Source organism: Lepidochelys kempii, chromosome 3 (assembly GCF_965140285.1).
Source record: "Lepidochelys kempii isolate rLepKem1 chromosome 3, rLepKem1.hap1, whole genome shotgun sequence".
NCBI classification, from domain to species: Eukaryota; Metazoa; Chordata; order Testudines; family Cheloniidae; genus Lepidochelys; species Lepidochelys kempii.
The window spans coordinates 191,665,843-191,689,641 of record NC_136382.1 but is presented as its reverse complement, the minus strand read 5'-3'; the positions used below and the strand labels follow the sequence as shown (position 1 = coordinate 191,689,641).

General features: G+C 39.7%; 1 protein-coding gene across 12 annotated transcripts in view; it reads left to right on the top strand.

The window, feature by feature from the left end:
- USP34 (ubiquitin specific peptidase 34) overlaps positions 1 to 23,799 on the top strand; it is a 266,169-nt gene that overhangs the window by 62,597 nt on the left and 179,773 nt on the right. For 10 of the 12 annotated variants that reach the window (XM_073339383.2, XM_073339380.2, XM_073339384.2 and 7 more), the window contains 11 exons: positions 1,547 to 1,608; positions 10,680 to 10,761; positions 10,854 to 10,946; positions 15,707 to 15,832; positions 16,278 to 16,407; positions 17,098 to 17,133; positions 17,546 to 17,676; positions 18,312 to 18,943; positions 21,197 to 21,411; positions 22,553 to 22,668; positions 22,751 to 22,878. In XM_073339383.2, the coding sequence (XP_073195484.1) occupies positions 1,547 to 1,608; positions 10,680 to 10,761; positions 10,854 to 10,946; positions 15,707 to 15,832; positions 16,278 to 16,407; positions 17,098 to 17,133; positions 17,546 to 17,676; positions 18,312 to 18,943; positions 21,197 to 21,411; positions 22,553 to 22,668; positions 22,751 to 22,878 (1,751 nt within the window). The remainder of the gene's footprint in view (positions 1 to 1,546; positions 1,609 to 10,679; positions 10,762 to 10,853; positions 10,947 to 15,706; positions 15,833 to 16,277; positions 16,408 to 17,097; positions 17,134 to 17,545; positions 17,677 to 18,311; positions 18,944 to 21,196; positions 21,412 to 22,552; positions 22,669 to 22,750; positions 22,879 to 23,799) is intronic. The other 2 variants (XM_073339385.2, XM_073339379.2) reach the window with 2 other exon arrangements.

Genomic DNA, 23,799 nt, shown 5'->3' with positions numbered 1-23,799 from the left:
ATCATAGGTACCAGCCTTAGAGTTGCTCATGCCAAGCCACTGGCCAGGTGGCCTGGACATGAGGAGGGAGCAGGGCCTTGTCAGATGCTCATCTGATGCTGCTGGAAGTTGGTTTGCAGAATCAGACCCCAAAGTTCTCCCTTTCTAGAGTCCATTTTTATAGGAATTTCTTCCTATGCCAGTCTATGGGAATTGCTTCATCATGCTGTTGCTGAATCAGTCAGCAGATGGCACATTCCTGACGGCTCCGTGCTGCCAGATGTTATCTTGTTCTTTGGTTCTCCCATTCTTAGGCTGTTGGGTGGATTCCAGTCTGCCTTCCGGGGATCCTCTGGTTATTTCCACTTGATGCTTTCTTCAGTCGATGGACACTGGATTCTTAGGCTGGCGCGTCCCTGATCATTCAGTTGTTATCCACACCATGCATCCATCCACATACATCCTCTATCTCTATTTTAATCACAATTGTTAACAAAGCGAGATGAATACAGCAAAAGGGTGGGGAGTCTCTGGGTGCTGTTTCTGTTGTTACAGAGTATTGCTGTGAGTCCCTCTCTGTGTGAGTAGTAGTTGTTACAAAGAATTGCTTTGAGAACAGACTCTGTCTTAGAATGTACTAACACAATTAGCAGCTTGCAAGTTTCACACAGAGAGGGAGAGAAACAGTACCAAAAACCAAGAGACCTCTTAATTAGTAATATCCTGGAATTTAAACTACGGGGAATCAAACTCATTTGTGATTTTAATACAGAACTTTTTTAATATGATCCAACAATTTTGCTATCTGTTTTGCTGTTGGAGATGTTACTTATATAAAGTTGGGCTGGTGGACATAAGAGAGAGATGATATTTCTTAACTGAAGTTAGCTTTTTTTTCTTTTTCTTTCTGTGAAGCCATGGATCCATTAATTCAAAGCCCCCACAAGCCTTCATTATATTTTTTCAGTTTCATTTCCCTCACTCAGTTCTTTTTTGACTCTTTTATAAAGCTACTAATAAATCACTTCTGAGAAGGTATAGTAGGCAGGATCGGATAACGTGGTAGCTTCCCCTAAAATGCCCATCTGTATAATTTTAATTCCATTTTCAATAAAAACTGATTTACAGAATTACTGGTAGAAGCCTGGCTTGAGTTCTAGAATGGGTGAAGATTATATATGTCAAAACATTGGTTTAGTAAAAATAAGTGTTCAAAAAGCCATTTTCTGGTTTAATAAATAAACTTACCCTATCCCTATTACTTACCGAGAATACTAATTAGTATGTTGTTCTGTTAATTTAATCAGAAACGTTTCTAATTCTGGATTAGCAAGTTTTGAAAAAGTATTTAGTATTAGAATATTTTATGAAAATTATGGTAATGAGACAAATTATGCTGTACATACCTGTTTAATATATTTTTGTGATTAAATAATCTAATTATCCAAAACGTTAGCTTCACTATTTATTTCTTGTCACTGCTAACATTTTTATACGTAAGAAAAATTACCACACAAAATATTGTTAAAGTTAGATTTTAATTTCTTCTTCCTTTTTCTAACTCTAGAATCAACTTCACACCTTCAATGATGTGTGTAATAATGAATCGTTAGTTTCGGACACAGAAACGTAAGTAGGAACATTATTTTGAGTACTTATGTTTAAGCACACTAGATAACTGTAAGGTTTCTCCGATAAAATTGTTTTAAATTTTCGAGTGTGGGCAGTAAAAACATTCTGAGATTTTTCTTAGAAATATCCTATATAATGCCTCTAGACTTGTAAAGCATTTGAGAAGAAATAAAATACCAATTACCGGTACACACCTCCTTCCAGTTTAGCTAAAAATTAGATTAAAAATAAACCCTTTTCCATCTACCTTTGAAAATAGATTGAGAGTCAGAGTAGAGAAATAGTCTGGAAGAGAGTTTTAGGATTAAGAGGTATTCTAGTGATAATCATAATACTTAACATTTATATAGTGCTTTAAATTTTCAAGATATTTTACAAATATTAGCGACATGCAACATCCTAAGGAGAGAAGTGGTAAATGTCCTCCAGTTATCTGAAGTTTATTGGTGTCGACAAAGAACTTTATATAATCAGAATTGCACTGTCAGATTTCCACCACTAGAAACAAAAGAGAACTGTAGAAGAAAATGTGTATATCAGAAATATGGTATTACAATTTTGCATTAACTTTTTTTTGTGCTCAATGGAATGATCTCACGTTTAGTGTGTCTGGTTTATAAAAGTTGTCTGGTAACAGTATTTTGAAACATGGTAATAGGTATAACGGGTAAAGTGAATTTGTTCAGTTTATGTTAAGGACCTATCATTGCAACATTTTTTTCTACATTAAGTTCAAGATACTGGTCATTTGAAACTGGGAAAGAATGATAGGATGTCTTCTAGTTGAATATCAGACAATTATTTTGGAGAGAATGAGAATTAAATTTGTATAATTTCCAGACAAAAGTGAAACTTTGAACCCTTTGTCTAGAAGAAAATTCCTGCAGATAATGAATAAATAGTGAGACGCAGTGGACTGATGTGGATCCTGGGGAACTCCTATACCATGATAGAAGGCAGAATGAGTCAATAGCAAACTTCCTGCTTTTACTTACAAAATAAATATACACACAAAAGAAACCCAGAATAGAAAATAGAAAGGACAGTTGTCATGATAATTAGGCACTTACTTCATACCTTTCACTGTGTTTTCATTTATTATATATTTATAGGCTATTCTATAATGCTATCTGTGAAGCATCTGAGCAGCTCACATTCATTTAATGAACTAATCTTCCATAAAGTGGGAAGTGTTGTTATCCTCATTTGACAAATGTTATATTTAGGGAGAGTTCGTTTACACTAGGATTAGCAAATGAAGAGAAGTTCAGTTTATGTGCTACAGACAATGACTTTGCTCTTGTACTTATCAGTGTAACCCTACTCAGATTGATGGAATTAAATTATGATGGAGTTAAATCTAAATCGGGGTTTACATTTACATTTTAATAAATTGTGTTAATTTAATGTGGAAACAAAGATTAAATTTATTAATTTACATTTATGTAAGTGGGTCCTTAACCTTGTTTAATAGAGTGGACCACAGTTTTGCTAACTGGATACTTACTAATAACAACACCTGAAAAATCATGTGGCAATAGGGATGGCAACTACCACAAAGGAGTAAAGAAAAAAATAAAATACCTGAAAAAAGATACCTTCTTAAACTGTAGGTGAAGTAGACTATTAACATCATATAAAATAATTTTAGTTGTAGAGTTAACATAGTAAATTACAAAATATAGACCATCCATTTTGACGTGGATGGTTTTACCTTTTTGTGTCAGTGAAATATTTGGAAGGGCCTATCAACTGATTATATAGCTGGTGAAAGCACAGGATCAGTGTACAAACTATGGCTCATGCTTGTAATTGTGACGACTCCCAAAAATATGAAGAGAACCTTACATGTAAAGAAGATTCCTCACATACAAAGTATTCTATGCTAATTCCAAAAAAATGAACCCTTGTCTGTGGAATTTTTCTAATAATTCGAAAGAAAAGTACCCCATTTCATGTGTATCCAATCTAATATAAACATTGCAAAAGGATTTATACTTAATAGATTAAAAATGTTTGACTTGCAAAATTCTTGTATAACAGCACTTGTGAAACTGAATCAAGGAGGGGATGGGCATAGTCAATCTTTCTGGCCTCTTTCCATCCTAATTTTTTTAATGTTACTAAAAATAAACTGAAGTTCAACTTTGAAACAGTACAGGTCACTGATAAAGAAAATCAGTAGCTAATTCAGAAAAGAGCCAAAGTACCAAATATGGTTATCAATTTTAAATTTAAATAGTATTATAGTCAGATAATCTTTTGACAAGTTTATCCAATGACCTCACTACACATTAAGTGGTAGGGGCTTGTTGGAAATGGTGTGTAAGGGCTGTTCAAGGGTGAGGGAGCCGGAGAATGACTTTCTGCTGCAGCTGCTGATCAGGTCAGCGTAGGGATGCAGAAACCTACCCACACCTCCCTCAGGTGACTGAGGTGGGGGGACTATATGTAGGTCCATGACAGTGCAGGAAAAGCCCTTTTTTACCTGGACCAGGCACAGCAGCACCTACCGTCCCACCTCTGAAAGTAGTTAAGTACTGGGTTTTGTCAGAATCTGCTGTGGGCATTGTGATAGTTGCTCCTTTCTCGGGTCGTGGTGGGGGCTGGGAAAGAATGAAGTGGGGTTTTTCACCTTCCCCCAGGGGGTTCAGAGGGGCTTAATTGGAGTGAACAGGATGTGTGACTTAGGCCATGATGTTGCAACTCATTATGTAAATTAGGGGTGGACATCCAGTGCAGGTATTCCATAGGGTAGGAATACAATGATCAGATAAAATGAATTGGTAAAGGATTTAAAGAAGTGGAAATAGAGGGGGTTCAGGGCTCCTATGACTGGTATGGCAGGGAGCCAATCCCCCCCTTCCTTTATAGTCCCTCATTAACCCTCATTGGAGCAGAGGGATGATGAGGTCCCAGCAGTGGGTTGGCTGGGAACCAGGATGGGTAGGTACTGATGGAAATGTCCTGGGTATATATTGAAATGATTATGGAAATACCTGCACTGTATCCTTTTATCTCCTGGGTACACATCTAAAGTTATGGCCTAATTAAACCACATCCAGTGTCTCCTGTCCTCCTCCTAGCTTAGCCAGACAATCATTCTTCTCTTAGAATTTACAGAAATCCTCTCTTTTCTTGGATTACAGAAGAGGGTGAATAGACCTGTTTTTCTTCTTAGCACCAGATGCTCTTAACTCTGTTATTGGGATCTTTACCTCTCAGTTGTAACCTCACTCCTCTTCAAACCACACAGCTAGAACCACATTTGTATGCTTCATATTTCCAGGTATTAATGTCTTGATCTTGCCACATGCTAAGCACCCTTAACTCCCATTGAAGTCAGTTAGTGCTGAAGGTGCTCAACACTTTGCAGGAGCTACCCTAAGAGACCACTAAAATTGCTTTTTTCAGTAATTCCTTCCATATCTCTCTAACAAATTTAGTGGTAGTACAACCAGAGTAAATCCACACAGATTCTTAGCAAATTGACACGAGTTCCTTGAACACTAAAGAATTATGAAATATGGATATTCTGGGAACATTGGGTAAGAGGTACAATGTATTGCCATACCCCTCAGGTATTTACTAATTTGTAATTTATCCTGACTTGAGGACATGTTATCATATGTGTATTTAGAAAAAAGTTTGGGAGTCTGGTATCTATAAATACTTGAGACATGGAACACAATAGTTTTTCTTCGAGTGCTAGCTCATGTCCATTCCATTTTAGGTGTGTGTGATCGCACATGCACTGGGGCCGGAAGTTTTCCCTCAGTGGTATCTGTAAGGGACCAGCTCTGGCGTCCTCTGGAGCGGTGCGCACATGCTGCAGTGTAAGGAGTGCTGCTGGATCCCCCCACCCTCGGTTCCTTGTTACCCCCAGTGACTGTGCTGGAACATCTCCTTGCTTCAGCAAGCGCTTACTTACCAGTGGTTTCTCTTAGTGTTGTACGTAGTTAGAAAAGTAGTTCTTTTGTTTTCTTAACAGTTAGGGTGTTAGTGTTGTAGATAGATTAGATAGTCCCCCTCTGGGACTTAGCCCAGGGACCAGGCGTGCCCCGTTTCCCGGCTTTAAGCCATGTGGTTGCTGTCGGAAGCCTATGGTGATTAGCGACCCTCATCAAAGTTGCTTGACGTGCTTTGGAGGAGCTCATATCAGTGATAAGTGTTGCATTTGTAAAAGCTTCAAGCCCAGGACAAACAGGGAGTGGGACATAAGACTGAGTGCTCCTCCTAGAATTGGCCCTTACTCTGGGCTCCGAGCCCCTGAAGTCAGACTGGACAGTGAGTGCGGCTGTGTCAGTGCAAAGCGCGCCTCCAGCACCGGCCTCCCAGCACCGGTCCCAGTCCCTGGAACGAGCAAAGAAGCAAAAGGAGCACCAAGGGAGAGGGCATTTCATGGCCTCCCATGTAGCAAAGGGAAAATCTGGGAAGGGAGCATAGATTCTTAAGGGACAGTAAGCCTCCAGAGGTCAGCCAGGCACTGACATTGCCAGCCAGGCCAACTAGCCCTTCTTGGGACCCATCGCAAACCCCAGGTAGTCACAGAGGTCCCCAGCACCTGGAAGTCCCGTCTACTCCAGAGGCCTTCCAGGGTGCAAAAGACATTGTCTTTGCCGGTGCCCCCATCCCCTTGTCCAGATGTGGTTGTCTCCAGGGGGAAGCGAGCACTGGGACCCATACCACGGTCCCCTTTGGTGCAGCATCGCTCCCAGGCATTGCAGTGGTTGGTGTTGAAGCGACAATCCCCGGGGATGTGCTTCTGACCTTCCCAGACCTACTGGAGTTCCCGGCACCATTCACGGGACTCTTGGCACAAGTCCCCCGTGGGATGGTGTTGGTCGTTCAGTGGCCGGCACAGGGCCACGGTGCACCACCGGTCACCAGAATGGCAGCGGTCTCCAGTTAGGAGACATTGCTCCCCGGCACACAGGACCCCAGTGGAGCCACGATGCGGCTGATCCCCACAAAGGCAACGCCTGGGAGGGACAAGAAGGGTCACGTGCCCCTCCCCAGACACCTCTGGAGGGGCACATTTGGCAGGGAACAGCAATGGCTGCAGCTCCTCTAGCACGGCTGTATCGCCCCCAGCCCTTTCACACAGCTGCGATGCTGCATCTCCTTTCTCCTGTCTGGGGTCTGAACAGCCCTGCCAGAGGACAGGGCTGGGGACTGGGGGCAGTACAGCCATGGTAGAGGAGCTGCTGGCATGGGGCTGGCCGGCAACCCCACATTCTGTTCCTTTTGCTGCTGCAGTTCCTTGCTGATACCCGTTGCTGATCCGCCGCTCCGTACCCTGGCCCCAAGCAGACGCCAGGATCTGGAGTTCTGTTACAACCCCCCATCCCACCATGAGTGTCATGGAAGCAGGCAGGAAGAGTATCCTGAGGCCTCATTGGCACTGCAGTGGTCCCCAAGGCAACACCCTTCTTCCTTCTCCTCGGAGGTACTGGATCCCTCAGGCCAGATGTGCCTGATTAAACCTGGGGGTGCTTCCCCAGTGCCATCGGCCCGTGCCTGGGCCCAAGGCCAATGGCCTACCGTATGGCAGTTCTGGAACCTATATGGGTTTCTACAGGCACCAGGGACACTCATGCAATGCTCTGTATCAGGGGCATCAGAGAGGAGGTCGACCACCGTTTCTTGACCACTCCCGGATTCAGGTGCAGGGTCTGAGCGAGGTGCCCGCAAGCCTTCTCCAGCTGCAGTGGAGGTCACCCAACCAGAGGAGGCAGTGCCAACCCCTGTTCCTTCCCTCGCCTTCTTGTTGTCCTCGTCTGATGAGGCAGTGGCGGGACCATCACAGATGGTGCCACAGGACGACGCCAGGGCACGTCAGGAGCTGCTGAAGAGGGTGGCAGTGAGCCTGGCGTTACAGGCAGAAGAGTTGGCAGAACCCTCTGATGCTTATTTGACAGCTTGGCCGCGGTGGCCCCTTCCAGGGTGGCGCTCCCTGTGCATGAAGGGCTGGGAAAGCTTGTAAAAACTGTATGGCAAACCCCATCCTTTCTTCTGCCCATCTCTAAGAGGGCAGAAAGGAAGTATTACGTCCCCGCTAAGGGGTTCGAGTATTTATATCCTTTCCTCGCCCTGAACTCCCTTGTGAGCTCAACGGACAATGAAAGAGAGAGGTAAGGGCAACCAGGCCCGACTCCCAAAAATAAGGATGGCAAGAGGCTCAACTTACTTGGGAGAAAGGTTTATTCGTCTGCCAGCCTCCAGCTCCGAGTGGCGAACAATCAGGCCCTACTCGGGAGATATGATTTTAATGTTTGGCAGTCAGTGTCCAAATTTGTGGACTTGTTGCCTGAGCAGTCCAAGGTAGAGTTCCTTGCCATCCTTGAGGAAGGTAAAACTGTGGCAAGGGCCTCTCTCCAGGCTGCCTCTGATGCGGCAGACTCGGCTGCAAGGTCCATGGTCATAGCCATGGCAATGAGGCGGGCATCGTGGCTGATGTCCTCCGGGCTGCCAACAGAGGCTCAGAGCCCAGATTGGATAAAATTGTAAAACCAGAAGATTTTGAGAAGCCTTTTGGTTTAAGAATCACCTTACTGGTATTCGCAAAAAGAAAAGGAGTACTTGTGGCACCTTAGAGACTAACCAATTTATTTGAGAATAAGCTTTCGTGAGCTACAGCTCTCTTCATCGGATGTTGTAATTCTTTACCAGACATTCAGTAGCCAAGAATTTATATGAAATGCACAGCAAATAACAGTGTAGAAATTCTTAACGAGGCCCTGAGATTATGCATTTCTAGACCGAGAAGGTTTCTATCTAGACCAGTCTCAAGCTCCCATGCATTGTTTCCACAACACCAGAATTTAAAACTTTAAAACTTTAAAAATTTAAAACTGTTCAGTTTCTCATCCCTCTCCTAGCAGTTTCAGATATCCTGTCACATTGATCCTCCATAGTGCCTGAGGGCCTTGTTTTATGAAAGAGTACTAGCTGATTAGGATTGCCAACTTTCTACTCGCACAAAACTGAATGCCATTGCCCTGCTCCACTCCTCCTCTGAGGCCCTGCCCCCCGCTCACTCCATCTCTCCTCCCTCTGTTGCTTGCTCTCCCCACTGGAGCCCGCACCCCCTGCCGAAGCCCTCACGGGAGGGCTTGAGAGCTCCGGCAGGGGGTGCTGGCTCTGTTGTAGGGCCAGAAATGAGGAGTTCAGAGTGCGGGAGAGGGCTCCAGGCTGAAGGAGTGGGTGGGGATGTGAGAGGGGATGAGGGGTTTGGGGTGTAGGAGGAGGCTCAGGGTTTTGGATTGTGGGAAGGGGCTCTGGGATCGGGGCAGAAGGGGTTGAGGTGCAGGGGGGGGTGAGGGCTCTGGCTGGGGGGTACAGAAGGGTGCTTCGGGCTGGGGCTGAGTGGTTTGGAGGGCAGAAGGGGGGACTCTGGGCTGGGGCAGGGGGTTCGGGTGCTGGGATGTGTGAGGACTCTGGCTGGGGGTACAGGCTCTGGGCTGAGGCTGGGGATGAGGGGTTTGGGGTGCAGGAGGGTGCTCCTGCCTGGGATCAAGAGGTTTGGAGGAAGGGAGGGGGAGCAGGGCTTAGGCAGGGGGTTGGGGATTGGAAGAGGGTCGGGTGCAGACTCTGGACGGCGCTTGCTTCAAGCGGCTCCCAGAAGCAGCTGCATGTCCCCGTTCCGGCTCCTATGCAAAGGTGCTGCCAGGAGGTTCTGCGTGCTGTCCTGTCTGCAAGCGCCACCCCCGCGGCTCCCATTGGCCATGGTTCCCGGCCAGTGGGAGCTGAGGGGGTGGTGCGTGGGGCGGAGGCAGTGTGTGGAGTGCCCTGGTTGCCCCTATGCGTAGGGGCCAGTGGGGGGGTCCAAGGTCCGCTTCTTCCTGGGAGCTGCGTGGAGGCTAGCAGAGAGCCTGCCAGTCCCACCGCGCCGCCAACCGGACAGTCAACGTCCCGGTCAGCATCCCTTTTTGACCGGCTGTTCTGGTTGAAAACCAGACACCTGGTCACCCTATAGCTGATAGCTGAGGAGATAGTCAGTAGACTGTGTGACATCTTGTAAGCCAGTTAAGTCTCATATATTACTTTAGGTGATGGGACATTGTGTTCTCCAAAGGGTATAAGGCTGGTGAGTGTTTTTTTCCCTTAGGTTCTGGAATTACTACAGGAAAGGAAAGAGAAAGGCAGGCATTGAGCACTCATAACAAATAGCTTTTGATGGTGAAGGTCTCTTGAGGCTTACCATTAGTGACTGGGTTTTTCAGAACAGTTAGGGAATTGACAACCAGTGCTAGGAAATTAAGCTTTACTTGCAGGCTCAGCTCCATGCTGCGGACTCTGCCTCCCTCCTTTTTGAGCCTGTGGACTCTTGTTTCCTTACTGTAGGTGATCATCAGGACTGGAGATGCTGAGGCTGTAGTAGTGGCCATGAGGGCCTTTCACTCAAATTCCTGTAGCCCATCCCCGTGCACAACTGTCATAACTGGGTTGTGTGCAGGGAACAGGATTTTACCCCAACAGCACATCAACTACAGTCTGTGCTCTGAACACCAAAATTATCACACATTGATCCTGATGCCCAAATCTTGGCAAACAAATTGGTCCATCTGCTTGCGTGGGAGGAACAAGGATATATGTGTTCGTTTCCAGATTGGGGGGAACTCAGTTTTTAGTTAGGAAAATTCAATCCCGTTATCTCGTTCTATTTGACAATTTATTTTTTGATTGGCTCTTGGCAGGGAGTCATTCTGTTATGGATCAAACTAAAATGTGATTTTGAAATACCGTGCATGTGTAATTAACTAGGTGCATTGTCATGTAAATAACACAGACTTTTAAAACTATGTGAATTGCTATTTCAGCAAGATTTGATGAGAAGGTAAAGTTTAAAAATTGCTCCCCTAGAAAAGTAATTTGTATAATTTCTACTTTTGTCAGTACTTGTGAATACCAGCTGAACACATTTCAGATTCAAAAATAGTTTTCTTATAATTGTGAATATACAAATAAAATTGAGTAAAAGAACACTGTATTAGGGAAATGACTTAATATGAAATATAGACAAATAAAGAATTTATATACATATCAATACTCTTTTTCATATGTAGGTCCATTGCAAAAGAGCTTGCAGACTGGCTTATCAGCAACAATGTGGTTGAGCATATTTTTGGACCAAATTTACATATTGAGGTTTGTGTAAAATAATCTGATTTTTGGTGTATTTATGGAGGAGTAATTCTTTATTCTGTTAAATCTATCCTAAATATGTTCTCTCTTTGCAGATCATCAAACAGTGCCAAGTGATTCTCAATTTTCTTGCAGCTGAAGGGCGACTTAGTACTCAGCACATAGACTGCATTTGGGCAGCAGCGCAGGTATATAAAATATTTATATTTGTGAGAAGGAAATAAAACAGCCAGTTGAATTCCAGTTGGTCTTAGATTCACAAAGCAATGTTTCTTACTCTTTCCTGTTCGTCATTTACCATACTACTACATACCATACTACAGGATTTACCATGCAGTCATCTCTGCAACTTGAGTAAGATATGCAGATTTTCCTATACTGCATCTACACTTGCGAATTTTGCATCTCTGATTTGCTACAGGCACAGCTCCACCATTGAGAGCAATGATGGAAGCTGTAGGGTGTGGCTCATGTATTTATACTACTGTGTTGTCTAGTGAAACTGTCTGAGTCCTTTGTGCACAATAATTTACCACTGATAGTGCTACTCTGGAAAACTGTGGCTGTGATATTTACTACTGTAAAAGCAACCCTAAAATCTGAAGTTACAGAAAACAGTGAGATGTGGTATTGAATTTTCCCTTGGCTATATTGAGAACAAACTATTTGTAGATCATATTTGCTGACTTGTTTGAATTATTTTGTTTAGTATGATGTTTTCAATAATTCACTAATTGTTTTCAATAATTCTTTTTTTGTTAGAGATTTAAGTAATGCAGACATTTGTGTATTCTGATACACACACACACACTGTGCAAGGAAAAAACCTCAGTGTAGTGCAGAGGAATGAATAAAGATTAAGATATATTTGATCACAAGCAAAGAAAAGTATGACTTGGGAGTGCTTTTAAATTTATTATGATTTTGGGCTATAATACATGTTTTCTGTTTTCAAGAATATTTCTCATTTGTTTGATTCTGACACCAGAACAGATATATTAAAACCTATATCTGTATATTTTTATACTTGGTTATTAGTTTTCATAGAAATGGGCACCGATGGCTTCTTGTGTTATTAGTTACTGTAAGTTGGTTTTGAATGAAAGCTGCAATTAGATTGTCTGAAGAAGGTTGCTAGTGCTTTCTTTATAAAACATTTCCCAAGGTCACTCCTCAAAATGTTATTTTAAAATGACAGGTTTCAGAGTAGTAGCCGTGTTAGTCTGTATTCGCAAAAAGAAAAGGAGTACTTGTGGCGCCTTAGAGACTAATCATAGAATATCAGGGTTGTAAGGGACCTCAGGAGGTCATCTAGTCCAACCCCCTGCTCAAAGCAGGACCAATCCCCAATTTTTGCCCCAGATCCCAAATGGCCCCCTCAAGGATTGAACTCAGAACCCTGGGTTTAGCAGGCCAATGCTCAAACCACTGAGCTATCCCTCACCCCGAACAAGTACTCCTTTTATTTTAAAATGCCATTTATTAAAATAGTGTTAATGAAAATTAAGGCCTACATTTGTTTAATTAATAACATGTTTCTACAGTTTGAAATCAGTTTTTTTTCTTCATTGCTGATAATGGGTGCGGATCTTTGGCAGACTGTGTTAATTAAATGCAGAGAGCTGATACCATCTCTCTGTGGTTATCTCCTGATTTCTTTCTCCCATTTTCCTTCCTTATACACCTGTTTTCCTTTTCTCACTACACCGACTTTTGTGCAAGCACTCCAGTTCCATAGTACTGTTGGAATCCTGGTTTTAGACATGAGTTTTGTTGCTGTTGTGCTTTTCAAGGATCTTTTATATTCATGCAGCTCCATGGAGGTAGCAAGGAAGATAAACTGCCATTTTTAACTTTAAAAAAAATCTCTTAGCAGAGCAGTACTATTCCAAAGAGCTTAAAAGGAACAAGAAATAATGTTTTATCTTTATTACTGCTTCCCCATGTAATAGTTAAATCAGTGTCAAAGAGCCTGACCCATGGATAGCAATAGAAACACATTGGCGTTAGAGTTTAAGGCTACAGAACTCTGGGAATTGTGCTGCTTGTTCAAAAAGTAGAGATGGAAGGAAGAGTAAGATGGAGAGGGAATGACTGAATCCTGGGACTGCAGAAAGGAGATCTAGGCTGAAAGCATCATTTGTATTTAATTAATGTACTAAGCCAAAGCACTTCTCCACTTTCAAGAGTAACATTATCAATGCTGCAGCTTCAATGCCTAGATTAGAAGAGAGCTGAAAGATCTATTTAAAACTTAGCACTTTATTTTTGATATAATTTTAAGTTATAGCCTACTTTCATTGTTGCTTTCACATACAGTAACTACATCAGTATCAGTAGGTCTCATTCATTGGCAGAAGTTTAAGCTGCAGCTGTTAATTAGCTCTTTCAACCTTAAATCTGTGTTTCTTGCCTTTCATGTGTTTAATTTCCCAGACATAATGTTGCATTAATGTATTTTTCATAGAATTGCATTGTGTGTATTCTGTTAAGTAGGGAAATAAAGATGAAAAAAGCCCTCTGAACTCCTGAAATAGGGATTGGAAATAGAAACTTTTTTCAAGTTTAAATTTGATGTTTGTTATCAGTGCTCACTAAATATAAAAGAAACTTTCCTTAACAATAGTATACTCCAGATATGAGACTTAATTCTTTCTTTGCTTTGTGCTCAAAAAGATTCCTTTTTGCTGTAAGAACCTAGCAGGTCTAAATTGCTTCCCTGAAAAGAGTTTAGAACAGGGTTTCTCCACCTGTGGGTCGGGACCCAAAATTCAGTCACCAGAATGTTTCAAAGGGTTGTGTGGCAGCTCCTGTTCCACAGGGATGGCTGGTCTCGCCTTCCTGCTCCAGGCACTGGGCGGTGCAACCTCTTGAGGTTCCAGCACCACTCACGTTTGGCCCAGCCGTCATGATAATGAGAGTCCTGGTAGGCCAAATTTGAATGAGAGGTACTGCAACCCCATGAGCCAGGTCACAACTCCACTCTCACGTATTTGGTTCAGTCAGGGACATGGGGCCAAACCTGAGTGGCGCTGCAACCACAAAGGTTGCAGTGCCTAGAATGGAGAGCCAAACCCAGCCAGCCTCACAGCATAAGAGCTTCAGGAACTGCCACTGTGGGGTGAGTACCAGGCAGGATCCAACCAAAACTATCCCAGGGCCTCAACCCCCAGACTATTTACTGGGTCTCAACAGGCCATAAATGTTTACAGATGGGTCCTGAACCCAAAAAGGTTGAGAGCCATTGGTTTAGAAGATTAGCTTTTCCCACCTGTATTCTGCTTAGACAGACCAATGGAAAGAGGAAGAAGACACACAATATTACTTGGACTGTGCAGCTATTTAGACTGGTGAAACAAAAATGTTCCTAAATTTGGAAGAGGCAACTTTTGCTTTTGGAGCAAGAAGTTTTCAAACTGGAAAAGGTAGTAAGTACGTTTTTGAATAGTCAAGCAACTTTTGGATCTAGCCAAACTATTTTGGAATGGAGATTTCAACAACAATTGGATGATGGTGGTAAGAAGATAAAGACAAAAAAAGGTCAAAAGGCACCTGTTAAAGATCTGTTTTGTTATTAACTAAGGTTCTGATCTTGCAGACACAGAAGAACATGCATAATTTTATACATATGAGTTGTTCCATTGGCGTCAATGTGACTATGCATGTGAATCGTTATGTATATGCTTAAGCGATTGCAGGACTGGGGCACAAAGTTGAAAAGGAGTGCATATCGATTTGATACTAGTTTTTGTCAAGGACAGATAGTTTTTTAACTATTCTTCAATTCCAGTCATATACATTTTAGAAATCTCATACAATAAAATACGCAAACTAATTTCAGTTAGGTGCTGATGAGAAAAATGTCAGTCTTATTCAATGTATCTGAAAATAGTGAAATTATGTCTCAAGGGAAAACTGGATCCTACTCTTATTTTGATACCTTTATTTATTTGATGGCTGTAATGATTTATTTTTTTAGAAAAGCAATAATTTTATAAAAACGTCATTAGAGAAGTTGAGAGCTAAAACATCTCTTGTCCCTCCTTCTTCATACTCTAAATTGTGACATAAATCTCTTTTTCTTAAATTGTACATCTTGACTTTTACGCTCAATGGATGAAATTCACCCTTGTGTAGAAAATTTGCACCATTTTATTCCCACGTGACCCCTGTACAGACCAATGACCACCCCCTACTCCTTTTTCTCTTTTAGGCTGACGGTAAAATGAAAGTCAGTTTTTTTTTAAATTATATATTTTTGAAGTACATACTTGCTAACCTAAATCCAGAGCCTATTATACTATTATGTATATTATTTACTGAGTGTTTGATCCATACAAAAATATATTAATCCTTCAAAGCAAAAGTGAAAGTTGGGAACATATTCATGCAACACTTTGAAGTCAACTTTCCATTGTTTTGCGTTGAGCGCTGTAACTTTCTGGTGCAATAGGAGGTTCCATTAAAAAAGTCAGTCACTACTATTTCTGTGGTAATTAAAAACAGTTTTGATAAATTCTGTTTTATAGTTTACGTCTTAATTTCTAGTGCCTTCATTTGTATTCACCGCAAATGTAAATACTCTTTTGTCCCTTGGGAATTTATACACAAAACTTAATTGATTGAATTTATAGTTAAATCAAAAATGCAGAATAAGTTCTAAACAATTTTCTTTACCTCCCCCAAACTCTTATAGCCTCAAAACTAAGCAGGAGTTCAGCGATTTTGTGTTTCATTTTACCAAAGTTCAGGTGCTTAGAAATGAGAAGTTAGGTTAAATAAAAACTGAAGGTTTGATACTGCTCAGAATTGTTTTTGAATAATAAAGCTTCCTGAGAATTTTTATGTGAAGAAGCTTTTTAATGAAGACAATTTTATGAATGTTTGAATAACTCTTACAAAAACATTATTTTTCTCTCTCTTATGTCTTTTTGTTTGTATTTTGTAGCTGAAACATTGTAGTCGCTATATACATGATCTGTTTCCTTCATTAATCAAGAACTTGGACCCTGTCCCGCTTAGACATCTTCTTAATCTAGTCTCAACTCTTCATCCAAGTGCTCATACTGAACAGGTAAAAAAAACAAAAAAACAAACCCTGAAGTACAATAGTACATGTTTTAATTTCTTCAGTGTCATTTGTGACAAGAAAAAGAAAATATACATGATATTAGCTCATTGGACATGTAAAGTCTATTTCTCTTCATAATTCTTATAATGTAGGAATATGCAATAGTGTACCAAATAGGATTTTTGTGCTGCATCTTAAAATAGCCTTTTTGGCTTTTAAATTTTGATAGTTACCTGTTTTAGAAAAGTATATATTTAGAAGTTGATAAAGTTCCTTATGTTTAATATTGGACATTTCTCCATTTTGTATAACAAAACATTCACTTGTTTTCATGAGTTATTTACTTTCATGTTCCATAGTATTGGAGTGCAGAAGAAGCAATAAGTGTATCTTTTGCATTGAAAACCAATTGCTTTTTCATTGTACTATAATCTGGTTTTGTTTATAGACCTTATATTTGGCATCAATGCTTATAAAAGCACTGTGGAATAATGCACTAGCAGCTAAGGCCCAGTTATCAAAACAGAGTTCATTTGCATCTTTACTCAGTACTAATCTACCCATGGGAAATAAGAAAGGTGAGTATATATTTTGCAGTGTAATGTTTATGTATTGTTCCAAAGTAGATAATATAGTTTAGTCTTTGATTTTTTTTATCAATCAGTGGTAACTGGTAACTTTGAACCATAAGCTCATGTGTAGGGTTTTTTAGTAGACACCATATGAAAGTAAAATTGTAAAATGGAGCTTGCTGTATCATTGAGGCATACTTTTCAAGTAAAGGATAAAAAAGAAGATTACAAGGAGATTACATCTATCCCCACTCATATCCTGTAAAGAGACATTGAAGCTTCATGAACATCTTTGAAAACCTTTCCATTCACAAACAATTCTGCTTATACATTCTCTATTTATACATTCTCTATTGTATACATTTTTTTCCTTTCCTTTCCTTTCCATGGGGCACCAGCTGACTGCACCTATTCTGTTGAATGTTTACAGCTGTAGTGCATTCTTTTGTTTTTTAAATCTTTACCTGATGTTTCACTTAATTTTCATTCCTTGACATTACATACTGCTCCTCTTTTCTTAGGCTTTTTTGTCTAGACACTTACGGACGGCCACTTTGGAAGGTGGTGTGGACCTATTTTATTGTAGGTTTCCTTCCTTTGACACTGTTAATTATATACTATAAGCAACTGATATGCTGACCCAAAGAAGCTCAGTCACTTAGAATGTTTCCCTCCTGTTTTTTCCTTTCCCTTCAGAGGAAGAAGAGCTCAGAAGAGCAGCCCCATCGCCTTGTAAGTTGAGTACTAGAAATACTCTGCAACCTAAGTTATAATCTTTTGATAGCACAAATGCCATCTAGAGCAATAGGCTTTGTATTATCAGAAATGAGTTTGCACAATTTTTAAAGTATATTTTAATGAGAAGTCAGTAGAAAATTCCTTTTTGTATAGAAGCTGACAAATTGATATCACTGTCAGATTAGAAAAGTAACATTGGAACTCATGATTTGCAGCAAAATGCTGACTACGTTTCAAAAATATTGTATTTAAATGAGTCCAGCTTACGTTTTGAGTTACATCCCCTGTTGAGGTGTTGTTAGGAATATGGTGTTGAGATCAAGGAGACTAGGTAGATATGTGTAATACTGTTAACGTATAGGTTAGTGAAAGTAACATTGTAACTGGGAGCATGCTTTTAAAATAGGGTCACCTGCAGCTAGTCCTCAAAGTAGTGACAACAGTGACACCCATCAGAGTGGAGGCAGTGACATTGAAATGGAGGAGCAGCTAATCAACAGAAACAAACTTGTGCAACAACGACTTTCAGATACAGAGGTACAACTACAGATGTTCTGTATTTAATTATTGATTTGCTATTAATCAGTTATGAGAATAATTTTTCTGAGACTTTAGGATAGTTTTAAGAGACAAACACAATTCACGGTATGCATGCATATATTCTTTACTTACTTATGTCTGTGGCGGGAGGTCAGGAAACCTTGCTTCAAGTTACTACTCTGCCTGGATACCTAAGGCCAAGGCCCAGTCTAGCCCTAAGTAAACAGACACAGTAAAGTGAAAGAATACTGCATCATAAAATATTTTTAAGTGAAACTCTACTTTAGTGTATTTGTATCATCTATAACTTAGCAAATGACTGCATGAACTTGGGAATGAACTTTGGTATCACACTATATATGTGTGTAGAGTATGTGATCTATTATGAATAGGGTAATTTGATTTTTTTAATGTTTTGTGTACCTAAATCTTGGTCAGAACAAACGTTGTAGCACTTGCACAGCGAAAGAACTCCTAAAGAATCGATGAAAAACAGTAGATTTGATGTATATCCTTACAATTAAAGAATTTTGGAATTTGTCTAACAAATATTTTGTTAATGTTGATTTTATATATGTATAAATATGTTTTAAAATTTATTTTTGACATAATCAATTTTTGTAACATTATAGGAGTCTATGCAAGGAAGTTCTGATGAGACAGCAAACAGTGGTGAAGATGGCAGCAGTGGTCCTGGTAGCAGCAGTGGCCACAGTGATGGATCCAGTAATGAGGCCAATTCCAGTCATGCAAGCCAGTCTGCAGGAAGTCCAGGGAGTGAGGTGCAATCAGAAGATATTGCAGATATTGAAGCTCTCAAAGAAGAAGATGAGGAAGAAGAGGAAGATAGTGGTCATAATCCTCAGAAAAACAGTAGGAGCACGGAGTTACTCAGCAGGAAGATAGAATCACAAGCAGGCATTTGTTTAGGAGATTCACAAGGGGCAGCAGATAGGAGTGGTGCAAGCAATGGGTCAGGAAAGGACCATGTTTTTAACACTGAGTCTGTGCCTCCAGTGGATAGTCGAATTAGAATGCTAGATGCCTGTTCACACACTGAAGATGCAGAACATGATATGACGGGGGAAATGAATCCGGCTCACATATCACAAGGGTCTCAGGATTCTTGTATAACACATACAGGGGACTTCCTTGGGGAAACCATTGGAAATGAATTATTTAACTGTCGGCAGTTTATTGGGCCACAGCATCATCATCATCACCACCACCACCACCACCACCACCACCATCACCATCATGAAGGGTAGGTTGGTTGTGCTTCTTTTAATTTCCTTTACAATAGCAATAAAAGTGATTGCTAAATGTACACTTCAAACATGTTCAGAAGATGTTCCATGTTCCTGGATCATTCAGATGATTACTTTTTTAATATCCTACAAATAGTTGCACAACAATCTATTTTATTGTCTAATTAAAGTTGCTTGCAAAGTTTTTATACTGGATGAAAAGATGTGCTAGAAGAAAACACTAAGATTCTTTTGTTGGTAAATTTACATTGTTCAGCTAGTGATAACAACATGGTGACTTCGTCTTTCATTAATGAAGCCGAAGATTTGCTTTTTAGTTGTCTTTCTAATTTCCATAGTGATAAACTATGTTGCCAGGTGGTTCATATCTGTGTTTATCTGTATATAAGTATCTCTTCATGTAGATAAGTTTAACAGACTCGTGTGCTGTGTTGAATTGCTTCATTACGTACAAGTTAGGGCTGTCAATTAATCGCAGGTAACTCACGTGATTAACTCAAAAAAATTAATCGTGATTAACTCAAAAAAATTAATCGTGATTAATTGCACTTATAACAATAGAATACCAATTGAGATTTATTAAATATTTTTGGTTGTTTTTCTACATATTCAATATTGATTTCAATTACAACATTAAATACAAAGTGCACAGTGCTCAGAGTGCTCACTTCTTTTTTATTATAAATATATGTACTGTAAAAATGATAAACAAAAGAAATAGTATTTTTCAATTCACTTCATACAAGTACTGAAGTGCAGTCTCTTTATCATGTAACTTACAAATGCCGATTTTTTTTTTGGTTACATAAGTGCACTCAAAAATAAAACAGTGTAAAACTTTAGCGTCTACAAGTCCACTCAGTCCTACTTCTTATTCTGCCAATCGCTAAGACAAACAAGTTTGTTTACATTGATGGGAGATACTGGTGACTGCTTCTTATTTACAATGTCACCTGAAAGTGAGAACAGGCGTTCGCATGGCACTGTTGTAGCTGGCATTGCAAGGTATTTACATGCCAAGTATGCTAAACATTTGTATGCCCCTTCATGCTTTGGCCACCATTCCAGAGGACATGCTTCCATGCTGATGATGCTTGTTAAAAAAATAATGCATCAATTAAATTTGTGAGTGTACTCCTTGTGGAGAGAATTGTATGTCTCCTGCTCTGTTTTACCCCCTTTCTGCCATATATTTCATGTTATAGCAGTCTCGGATGATGACCCAGTACATGTTGGTTTTAAGAATACTTTCACAGCAGAATTGACAAAACTCAAAGAAGATACCGATGTGAGATTTCTAAAAATAGCTACAGCACTCCACCCGAGGTTTAAGAATCTGAAGTGCCATCCAAAATCTGAGAGGGACGAGGTGTGGAACATGCTTTTAGAAACTACAGAACCCAAACCACCAAAAAAGAAAATCAGTCTTCTGCTGGTGGCATCTTACTCAGATGATGAAAATGAACATGCGTCAGTCCGCACTGCTTTGGATCGTTATCAAGCAGAATCCATCATCAGCATGGAAGCATGTCCTCTGGAATGGTGGTTGAAGCATGAAGGGACATATGAATCATTAGCGCATCTGGCATGTAAATATCTTGCAACATCAGCTACAGCAGTGCCATGAGGATGCCTGTTCTCACTTTCAGGTGACATTTTAAACAAGAAGCAGGCAGCATTATCTCCTGCAAACTGTAACCAACCTTGTTTGTCTGAGTGATTGGCTGACCAAGAAGTAGGACTGAGTGAACTTGTAGGCTCTAAAGTTTTACCTTGTTTTATTTTTCAATGCCGGTTTTTTGTACATAACTCTACCTTTGTAAGTTCAACTTTCATGAAAAAGAGATTGCACTACAGTACTTGTGTGAGGTGAATTGAAAAATAATTTTTTTTTTTACAGTGCAAATATTTGTCATAAAAAGTAAAGTGAGCACTGTACTCTTTGTATTCTGTGTTGTAATTGAAATTAATATATTTGAAAATGTAGTAAATATCCAAAAATATTTAAAATAAATGGTATTCTATTGTTGTTTAACAGTGCAATTAATCGTGATAAATTTTTTAATCACAAAATTAATCACGATTAATTTTTTAATTGCTTGATAACCCTAGTAAAAATATTTATTATTTCATCTGTTGTGACAAATTATTTCTGAAATTATATGGTAATTGGAATTTATAAAATTAGCTTTATTGTACAAAACATGTTTCTGAAATTATTCATTTTAATGCTTGTCTGTATTTTATAGACACATGGTTGATGATATGCTAAGTGCAGATGATGTCAGTTGTAGTAGTTCCCAGGTCAGTGCAAAATCTGAAAAAAATATGGCTGATTTTGATGGTGAAGAGTCTGGTTGTGAAGAAGAACTTGTACAGATTAATTCACATGCTGAGCTAACATCTCATCTTCAACAGCACCTTCCTAACCTTGCTTCTATCTACCACGAACACCTTAGTCAAGGTAAGAGTTAGTAATAGTAAGAAAAAAACCCAACTCTTTTTCTGTACTTCTAACTTTAATTTTGTCTTTTTAAAAATAAACTCTCCAGTAATTTCAACAAATAGATAATTTTTAGAAGCAAAGCAAATGAACAAACAAAACCACCAGACAAATCTCCCCTCCCCCCATGGAGGAAGTGTGTAAAACTATTAACAATTCGGAAGATGCTATATTATTTCAAAGGATTTCTTTTTACATGTATGCTATATAAATATATTTCTATATATGTTTTCTTTCATTTCTTTTGTCAAATGATTTTTATGCAAGATAAAATAGAAATTAGTGTACTGTAGATCACTTTTTTAGCATTCTGCTTGAGATCTTATCCAGTTGTTTTTCCTTATGAAGACCCAAATTATGAATTTGAAAAGGACCTTTACCTAATTTCTTTTTGGTATTTTTAATTTTGCATGTGCAAATAATTGCAACATAATACATACAATTGTTTGCAGACAGATGTATTTTAAACATCTACTTGGTTTTGCCTGCATTTTATTTTCTTATACATCTGAATGGTATCAGTTGTGCCCACACAATTTCAGAAGCAAAACTGCCCCTATAAGTGTTTGTGCCTTATGGATTCTAGATGCAAAAGAGTGGTTTTTAAAAAAATCTGTTATTGAAATATTAATTTTTAAGTGGAAAACTAAATGCCTGTTTTTATTGTTGCTCTGTTGGATGGAAGAGGCCACTTAAAAATCACAGTACAATGTAAGGGAGGAAAATTTTGACATTCCTTGTGTCCTCCCCAAGATGGTTGTTTATGAAGACTCCAGTCCTCAGGTCTACAGATTGACTTTTTTTTTTTTTTTTTTTTTTTTAAAGAAGTGTATGCAAGCATGTCTTCCATTAGCAGATGCAAACTATGAGCCTTTGGTTAATCATTCTTGCATGGTTATGTTGCCTTGGTTTTCTTTTTGAGTGTTTCCATGTGTGCAGAAAGTTTTCAATTATGCTTTTTTTGGATTTGAAAATCTGACAAAATAATAAACAGAGTTTTTAAACAGATTTTTTGAAACTAATAATAGCCATACATTGAAGCACAATATTCAAATTATTTTTTTTTGTGCATATTCAATAATAGCACCTGTGTTTTGCTTAGGGCCAGCCGTTCATAAACACCAGTACAACAACAACGCAGTGACGGATATTAACTTGGATAATGTTTGTAAGAAGGGAAATACTCTTTTGTGGGATCTGGTCCAGGATGAAGATGCAGTAAGTTAAATATCAGAAAAGAATATCTGCCAAAAGAAAATAAATACATGCTTGTCAATATCTTTTCTCTTACTTTCTGTAGATTCATCTCTCTGAGGGGTTAATAAATGAAGCAGAGAAGCTGCTCTGTTCCTTAGTGTGCTGGTTTACTGATAGGCAGATCCGAATGAGATTCATTGAAGGCTGCCTGGAAAATTTAGCAAATAACAGGTAACTGAAATTATTTATGCTATCACAGATTATTACATTTATCAGTTTCTATGTTCATGTATCAAAATAGCCATTTCTTTCTTTAAGCATATGCCTTATAATGGTCATGCTGAATATATATTAGGTTCTTAATCTTACTCAAAGGCCTGTTAAAGTTGATATGGGTAAAACATCAAAGTAAAGGGAAAAAAATCAATCTGAAGAGTGATGTGAACCTTTCTGATATTGCTTTGAACTGGGACATGCTGAAGTCTCTAGGCTTCAAATACTGTTCAGCAATCCCCACTCCAGCTCTGTAAAGTGCCAGTGTGATGGTCACATTACGTGTAAATGCCCTGTTTGCAAGGGATTCACTCTCTGGACCAAGACAGAGAAAGATACAAAAGTTGGGTCAGAGACATTCTTATGGAGGCAGCTTTGTGCCCCCATTCAGTATTAAGCCTTTTGGTATGTGGAGACTCGGATTCCACACCCTTTCTCAGCACACTGCCAGACTTAGTGGCACCCAATATTGAAGGGTGTCTGATAGAAGATATTGCTTTCCCCCTCTGGGGCCCTGCAAGGAGCAGGCAATCCTGCTTTTTCTTCAAGGGCTCAGTCCCCATTGGCCCACCATGAGAAGTCAAGTACCGAGGTTAGGGCAGCCTTTGCAAGATTGTCCCCAGTACCACACTTGGGTTCTTTTGAGTCATCAACTCAGATACTGTCAAGATAGCCGACTTCGTCTGCAGCACCAACTTCGTATACAGCTTTGTTGGTACCAACCACACCTGCAGCATACACAGCAGCATGGGACCTCCTGTGTTTGTCAGTACCAGATTCATTGCTCATGTAGGATGACTCACTTCCTGCTTCCCTCTCACTAACACAGGTGTTCAGTTTATGTTTTGCTTCAGTCTTTATTAAAAGGTTAGTGATGAC